Raw genomic sequence first — 8,173 nt, forward strand, 5'->3', positions numbered from 1 at the left:
GGTTTTTTTTTTTGCTTTGCCGTTCTGGCCGCCCCGTTTATTTATTTATTTATTTAATTTTGCTTGGGGCGGCCAAAAAGCCAGAGCCGGCCCTGGTCCCAGGCCCCTAGAGTGCTGGAGATTCTGGGTGGCACAGCTCTGCCTTTTCACTGACTAAAGCTCCAACTTGCTGCTTCTACCCTTTTCTCCTGTGGACTCTCCCATTCCGCTGCATCATGCTCTGCCCTTTCCCCCTCTGCAGGGCTGTGGGGAAGACCTGCCTGCTGATCAGTTACACCACTAATGCCTTCCCTGGAGAGTATATCCCCACTGTGTGAGTATTGGCACTGTTCTCTTTGCACAGTTGTTAAGAGGTGTGTGTGTGTGTGCGTGGGGAGAATTATGATCATGTGATGATTCCAGTGCTTATTTTGTGCCAGGGCTGAGCCCCGGCACCTTTAGGCTTGGCAGTTCAGAGCCCCGGGCACCTCTGGGCCTGGCGGTTCAGAGCCCCGGGCACCTCTGGGCCTGGCGGTTCAGAGCCCCGGCACCTCTGGTCCTGGCGGTTCAGAGCCCCGGCCCATCTGGGCTTGCTGAATCAATTATGAATGTAAAAAAATTGCTTGAGCCCCAGCACTTCTTTCATTACAAATTAAGCACTGGATGATTCCCTTCTACCCCACCCTGAGATTGTGTTCCCGTAATGGGTTCCCTCGTCACTGACATGGATTCTTCCTGTGGCAGGTTTGATAATTACTCCGCCAATGTCATGGTGGATGGGAAGCCAGTGAACCTGGGTCTCTGGGATACAGCAGGGCAAGAGGACTATGACCGACTGCGGCCCCTCTCCTACCCTCAGACAGTGAGTGAACTGCCTGGGCTGGCCTCGTTCTGCTCCCTACATTGTGGGCGGGGTGGTCTCTGGGTACAGCCCTTTGCTTCTCTTTGACAGGTTCCCAGTTTCTGAAGCTGGGAGTTTGTGTTTGCATCACAGGAGATGCTACCCTGAGGTCCTGTAGGATAAGGAGAACAGGTGTCTCTTTCCCCCCACAGACCATCCAGGTGGTTCCAGCTGCTTTCTGGGGGCCGTTTGAAGTGCAAAAGCCTAGAGTTTGGTTTGGGGCATTTGCAGACCACTAATGTGCTGTGGGGCACGTGGGAGAGAGAGAGTGAGTACAGCATGGTGCTCTTTGATTGGTAGCTGAGGAGCTGCCCCCACAGAAATGTCATTTATTTTTCATCTTTCAATGGAGGGCTTTCCTTACCCCTCTCAAGTGCTCTGCAAGGGGAGGAGCTAACGGTCCCTGACTGATGCCCCACCAGACCTTGGCTATTGCTGGTGGATCCTTTCCTAGTGGCTAATGCTATTGTCCCCTCACAGGATGTCTTCTTGATCTGCTTCTCCCTGGTGAGTCCGGCCTCATTTGAGAATGTCCGAGCCAAGGTAACTTGCTTTCTTCTTTTTGGGGAGGGAGGAGGAATGGCAAGGTCCCTTCCCCCCACAAGGGACAGACAAACCCACTGCTGTACCATGTAATCTCGTCACTGGCAGCACTGGGGCTTGGCACAAGCGTAGAGTGTGGGGCGCCCAAGGTCAGCATAGTTGGATGTGCATAAGCAACAGTCCCTGCGCCTCGGAGACAAAGCCGAAATCTCTAGAATGGAGTTTTCTCAAGGCCTCCTATGAAAACCAGAGGAGAGGAGGCAGCTGCAGCCTGCAGAGTGGAGGAGGGGCATGAGCCACATCAGCCACTCTTTCTTTGGCTATGTCCCTGCCTTCTGAAATCTGAGATTTAGATAAAGCAGAGAGTGTCCTAGAAACAAACACGGGGCAAAGGGCGGCAACATGGTACAGCAAATGGGGCAGGAGACCTGTCTACTATCCCCAGCTGTGTCACTGACTTGCTGTACAGCTTTCCCTGTGTGCCTCAGTTTCCCCAGTTGTATTGACTTCTCTTTATAAATGGTTTAAGAGCTACATATAAAACTGTCTTCTGTGCTGACTGTTACTAGTATTTCAGGTGCCTTGGGACACTATATACCTAATAAATGAGCAATTGGTTAATTATGCTGCAAGATTCTTTCCCCTACTGTCTCTGCCAGTTCTCAGTGAACTACTCTGTTTTAGTGGTACCCGGAGGTCCGGCACCACTGCCCTAATACTCCCATCATCCTGGTGGGCACCAAGCTGGACTTGAGGGATGACAAGGACACCATTGAAAGGCTGCGTGATAAGAAATTGGCCCCCATCACCTACCCCCAGGGCCTGGCCATGGCACGGGAGATTGGTAAGTCTTGGGTACCTATCTGGCGAGAGGTGGAGCCCCTCACTGAGCCTGGCTTGTCATTTCCAAAGGGGGAATTTTTATCATAACACCTGGGAGCCCTAGTTGTGGACCAGGACACTACTGTGCTAGGCACTGTAGAAATACAGAACAAAGACAGTCCCTGCTCCAAAGAATTTACAGTCTAAGCCAGGTCTTGCTAGGTTTGGAGTGGTTGAGACAGATCTCTCTTCCCACAGGGTCAGTGAAGTATCTTGAGTGCTCAGCCCTGACACAGCGGGGCTTGAAGACCGTGTTTGACGAAGCTATCCGTGCTGTGTTGTGCCCCCCACCTGTGAAGAAGCCTGGCAAGAAGTGCACTGTGTTCTGAGGATGTTGGCAAGATGCTGACTCAGCATGTCCTTGTCATCCTCCTCCAACAGATTGAGTGTTCGCTGGGTTCTTCTGGAGGGGGCTGTGATGTGTGGGGCCCTTCATCATGTACGAAGTCAGTGTTTTTTAAATGTCTCTTTGATTTAACGTCAGTGTTGATGTGAAGGGGCAGTGGGGGCGGGAGGTTAGGTGGATGCTGTGCAGCCCCTAGGGGAGGAGCAGGGGGAGTGGCGGGGTAGCTCCCTGAGACAGTGAGGTGCAGTTTTCCTTAACTTCAAGTTGAAGAGGCTAAGACATCCATTCTGTGATGGAAACACCTCTGCTTGCAACGCACAGGGGGAGACAGGTGGGGAGAATCCCTAAGGGGGTGGGTAGGGACCATTGTGTGATAGTTTGTGAATGACAAGACCAGCTGGAAGGGTAACGGGGCCTCCTCACCCCAGCATATTGCTGGTGATACTTAACTAACCGGTGCTCTAAGGAGATGTGCCAGAGGCTTATGGGAGTCAAATCACTAACTCCAGGAGTGGTGAAAATAAACAGAAGACAGAGGCTGAAGAAATAACGATTAGCTTTATTGAGTACTAATCACTAGTCAAGCTCAGTGAGTGAAACAGTCCTGTGCACTTAGTGCCTTTTAGGGCACTACCTTGGGCGCTGTGTCATGGCAGAAGGATGTTTAGCAGGGGGCCTCTCCTCCCCCATCCAGTCTCTGCAGAGCAGGGCTGAGGTTGTTGCCTCTCTTTTCTATCAAAAGCCATAAAAGAGGCAGTGAGGAGTCTGGTAGCTACTCCCTCCCTGTCCTGCTGGGAGGATGGTGATGGGCTTTATCGGTTGGGCTGGAGCAGGGAGAGCTTCTGAAGGGTTTTGGGGGGAGAGGGTCAGAACAAAGACAGGTCCTGTTTCTAATCATCATGTAGAGTGACAAGATAACACCTCTTATTTTGGTACAATAAACATTCTCCATGAAGGAGTGTGGAGGCTTTGTTCAGAGCAGAGAGCACAGCTTTTCTGAGGGAACAGCCACGCTTCCAACCGTGGAATGACCTGCCACACTTTTCTGACAGGTCCCAACCCTGCTAATATCCATCTACCCCTCCCCTCACGGCTTGTGATCTGAGTCACTCACTGTCTCTCCATCATGTTTAGAATCACTTAGTAACAGTAGCGTGAAAACTAAGGAATGATTCTCTCCTTGCGGTACCAACGCAGATATATCATCTTAGGAGACGAGAAAACCCCCATCAACCAGCAGCGAGACACCTGTTGTCATAGCGCTCTTGTCACTCAGCAGGAAGAGGATGCTGTTCACCACATCATCTACCTCTGGAATAGGACACAGAGAGAGGGCAACAGCTGAGTCACCCCACAAATTGCACTAGCAGCAGGAAAAGAAACCTACACACTTCCAAGAGTCTGCCATCATTCCGCCTTGCAGCTGTGTCCTCTTGGCCAATAAGGAGACATAACTGAGAGGGGAGAGATTTCCCCCTCCCTGTGTCTGGTGCAGTGAGTGAGACAGTTTGGTCAGTCCTTTGGCATTCAGAAGCCCTTGCTGTGTTCCCAGGATGGATGGTTGGCTGATGACAGGGTCATAGCATCGAGTGTTGTTACCCTCCAGTGCTCAATCCTATTGCTGGTGAGGAGGGTAAAAATGTCCCCCGCCCACCCTAAAACAAACCCACGTTAGGAAGGTTTTGGAGGGGAGAACCTTGCTTGCTCCAAGTGGAAACGCTGCAGCTGCTTCAAGGACTGACAAACTTTCAGCAGAGCTGTTTCGTTGCTCTTCCTGGGCCTGGAGGGCATGAGCCAAAGAGAGGCAGATACACATGGCTGAGCAGCCAATTAGAAGGAAGCACTAAGGGTGCAGATGAGCTGAATATGGAGCCAGCCCCAGCAGCAAATCCCCTCCACTGACCTGCAAACTTCCCCAGAGGAATTCGACTGATCATGGCAGCAGCTTTCTGAGGCTCACTCCAGTTAATTCGCCCCATGTCGGTCAGAACCACAGTGGGGTTCACACTGTTCACCCGGATCTGTCACCAACAACAGCACATTAGGTAACTGAGCTACCCTGAGAGAAACTGCCTCCACTTGCTCACCCCTACCCCATCTCAGAGATTGCCCCTTCCCTGCTCTCTTGCATAGACTGGGTCTTACCTTGTGGGGTCCCAACTCCAGAGCCATCACCTTGGTCAGCATATCTAAGGCACTTTTTGTAGAACCTTCAATAAAACCCAACAGAAGGAAGAAGCTGAGTGCACAGCACCTGGGCTGGGTCACACATATTTGTGGCCTGAACTAGGTCAACATATTCACTGCATCCAAACCCAGGTCCCTGTGCTTGTGGCTTCCAGCTACCACAGGTCATGAATGGATTAATGGGCAGGTATGGAGCGTGCTGAAGCTGAGACACTCACAGTAGACAGCATGATCCCGTAGCGCCCGCTGAGATGCCTGGCTCGAGACGTTCACTATCGCTCCTTGCACCCCCCGTGCAATCATCTGCCGGGAAATGATCTGAAACACAGCCCAAGAGAACAAGTGGGGGGGACTCTTCCAACCCAGGCTGTTGGTGCCTTCTTGGGGGATTAGAAGAGCTTGCCAGAGCAGTAACCCCAGTTGCCTCCCAGCTCTGAGCTAAGAGACATGGTCAGAACTAGGGGATGCTGCAGGATCAGCTATACCAAGCACAGCCTATTCAACATATGCAAACGAGGTCAGTCTCTTGTGGATCCCCACAAGGAGCGGAGATGCAGCACAGCTCCTAATGTAGACTTTTATTTCCATTGCACACATGGCTTCAGGGAAGCTGAAACTCATCAGCTTGTCCCTGGCTCCATCCCACTCCAATTCACAGTCCCTTCTCACCTGGGAAACATGAAACACGGCCCGAAGATTCACATCGAAAGACCTATAAAAAAAATTTGTCCAAGTCAGAGAAAAAGAAAATCACAACCTAGCAGCAGCCCAGGGGAGGGGTGGTGGTGGAAATAGGAGGCTGGGCGCTGCCAGTGCCTCAAACACTGATCAGCCTGTGAAAGGAACTGGGTGTAAACTCCAGTCCAACTGGCTAGAGAAATTCGCCCCATGGAACTAGTCGTCTTATCTAAACACAACCCGTTAGCGTTACAGAGCCCCTACATGCCATACACCCAGCAATGACCATTCACAGGAGATGAAATAAGCTGTTTAGTTGGCACCTCCCCTCATGTAGCAGAGAAAAAAGCATAACCAGGACTTCCTGGAGTTGTTTCCTATGGGATCCTCTTCTAACCTAGTACATTTATTAAATTTTAAACAGAAGCATCTCGGCCAGTGGCCCCTCCTAGCCCAGTCAAATCTTTATCTTGTCCAATCGATCTATCAGCCGTCACAGAGAGAGTACTGATCCCGCAGGCGCTGACTTCTAATGGTGCTGGTGGGTGCTCGACCTGCCTCTGCCCCTGGCCCCGCCCCTGCCCCCCCCCTGTGCCGCCCCCCCCCCCCCCCCTTCCCCCCCCTCCCCCAAAGTCCCCGCCCCCTCCCTGCCCCATTCCGACTTCTTCCCCAAATCCCCGGCCCCGTCTCTTTCCCACCTCTTCCCCTGAGCATGCCACATTCCCGCTCCTCCCCCCTCCTTCTCGGAGCTTGCTACAGCTATTTGGCGGCGGCAAGCACTGGGAGGTAGGCGGAGGAGCGGGGACGCGGCGCGCTCAGGGGAGGAGGTAGAGGTGAGCTGGGGCGGGGAGCTTGGCTGCCAGTGGGTGCAGAGCACCCACTAATTTTCCCCCGTGAGTGTTCCAGCCCCAGAGCACCCACGGAGTCAGCGCCTACGCTGATCACAGCACATTGTTCGTGTTGTTTTAGCCATCCCTTCAGCCACCCGCTGGCCAGGCACAGCGCACTGCAGCCCAGAACCCCTGAGCTCAAGCGATCCACCAGTCTCAACCTCCCACGTAGCTGGGGTTACAGGCATGCGCCACCACATGCAAACCTTTACAAGGCTTCAAAATACCAAAGAAACCTCCAACAAAACATTTAATAACAGCATTTTCTTGTATTTGCCTCAATGAGATGCTGCTCCTTCCTCAGTCCAGAATTTCATCCTCTTAGCCCTCAGATGATGTGATTGGACTAGCAAGTGCCCAGCTGTTTCATACTCTGGCTACTAGCCATCAATTAATCATTTGGGGTGCTCCATTTGCACAACCTTTTCTTCTTTACTTTGGGGATAAGGTACTACCCACCAAAGTGTTTCCTCCAAGAAGGGAGGAAATGTACCTCTACATTTGCGAGAGCTCACACCCAGTTTGAAAAAGGGATGACAGAGAGAATCTTCTGAAGAACAATTTTTTGCTGTTGAATGCACTGAAGAATAAGCAATTTCTATTTCCCACCCAGGTAAGATCTCCTTGAATTCTCCTATCCTCCTTCCTCTCCATACCAGGGCCATCTTAAGCTGAGACTCAGTTTAAGGCAAGTTTGAGCTAGGCTGGTGTTTGAATGGGAGACCGAGGAAAAGAGACTGTAGGGAATAGTGTGGTTGAACAATAGGGAGCACTCTCCCCTCTGGGTTGGTTCTGACTATACTGCCTTAGCCTAGTGCTAAGAGGCAGTCTGGGTGACTCAATAGTTTTTTTTTTCCCTTTGTGTCAGTACTGACCCCTGTGCCCAATGCATTTTCCCAGTGGAGATATACCCAGTGTGCCAAAGTGAGGAAAGTACTTTGGGAGCTGCCAGAAAGAATTATTGATCTCCCAGCCTGCCAAAGAGAGGAGTGAACATCACCTAGTTTCTCACAACCAGATGAGCAAGCTCTGCCCCGGCAAAGGGTAGAAGTGCCGTGATAGTTGCCTTGACTTTCAGTTCTGCAGAACAGCTGGGACATAGGTGTGCCCTGGCACTCCCAAAATGTCCTTGACATACTCCCTGGGCTGAGGACTCTGGGGTGAAGGCAATGGCGCTGCAGGGCCGCTACACCAGGGAGAGAGAGGGCTATTGTGTGACATGGCCACGTCCCCACTGTGTTCTCACCCCAGGCTGCAGGGACTGGAAAGCCAGAGAGAACCACAGGCTGGCTGTCTCCAGCAGCCTTTGTGTTTATTAGAGCAGAGTCCAGCCTCCCTCCATTCCCTACCATATGCTCAGGCCCCTGGAGCTGCGATTAGCTTTGTGCCAGATCTTACCTGTCGAAGGCCTCCTTGGTCACCTCCAGGAAGGGTTGTAGCACAGCCACAGCTGCATTATTTACCAGCAGGTCAATGGCGCCCACCTTGCTCAGCGCTGCCTCGGTGGCGTCCCAATCACCCAGGTCTACACAGAGTGTCTCAATCCCGGTACACTGGAGGACACAGCAGAGGGGCCAAAGTCGATAGCGCACCAGGGAGGGTAGGAGGCTGCCCCTGGGGTGTGAGACTGCCCTCAGGGAGATCTGGGCCCCTGTCACTGAGGCAGGGTGGGCTGGTTGGGCCTCCGGAGGCTGTGTCGTTGGAGCAGGACGGTTGGGGCCTGGGCAGCCTTTGAGGGAATGGTGGGTGTCTGGGTCATGGAGGGGG

The 8,173-nt window shown here is 52.4% G+C and overlaps 2 protein-coding genes across 2 annotated transcripts; one reads left to right on the forward strand and one right to left on the reverse strand.

The window, feature by feature from the left end:
- Nucleotides 1-148: 148 nt before the first annotated feature.
- LOC112123235 (ras-related C3 botulinum toxin substrate 3-like) lies at nucleotides 149-3,094 on the forward strand. Its single transcript, XM_024221890.2, has 5 exons — nucleotides 149-313; nucleotides 724-841; nucleotides 1,361-1,423; nucleotides 2,108-2,267; nucleotides 2,504-3,094. Exons 1-5 carry the CDS (start codon nucleotides 216-218, stop codon nucleotides 2,632-2,634), a joined length of 570 nt encoding a protein of 189 aa, XP_024077658.1. The 5' UTR covers nucleotides 149-215; the 3' UTR covers nucleotides 2,635-3,094.
- Nucleotides 3,095-3,190: 96 nt separating this feature from the next.
- On the reverse strand, nucleotides 3,191-8,126 carry LOC112123236 (D-erythrulose reductase; the record flags this gene model as incomplete). The annotated part of the gene is made up of 6 exons (XM_026662420.1): nucleotides 3,191-3,962; nucleotides 4,555-4,672; nucleotides 4,797-4,861; nucleotides 5,057-5,156; nucleotides 5,508-5,550; nucleotides 7,805-8,126. Coding segments are annotated over 6 exons (752 nt in total), but the record flags the coding sequence as incomplete, so codon positions are not given.
- Between the last annotated feature and the right edge of the window lie 47 nt (nucleotides 8,127-8,173).

Source organism: Terrapene carolina, unplaced genomic scaffold (genome assembly GCF_002925995.2).
Source record: "Terrapene carolina triunguis isolate 2854851 unplaced genomic scaffold, T_m_triunguis-2.0 Scaffold27251, whole genome shotgun sequence".
Lineage (NCBI taxonomy): Eukaryota > Metazoa > Chordata > Testudines > Emydidae > Terrapene > Terrapene triunguis.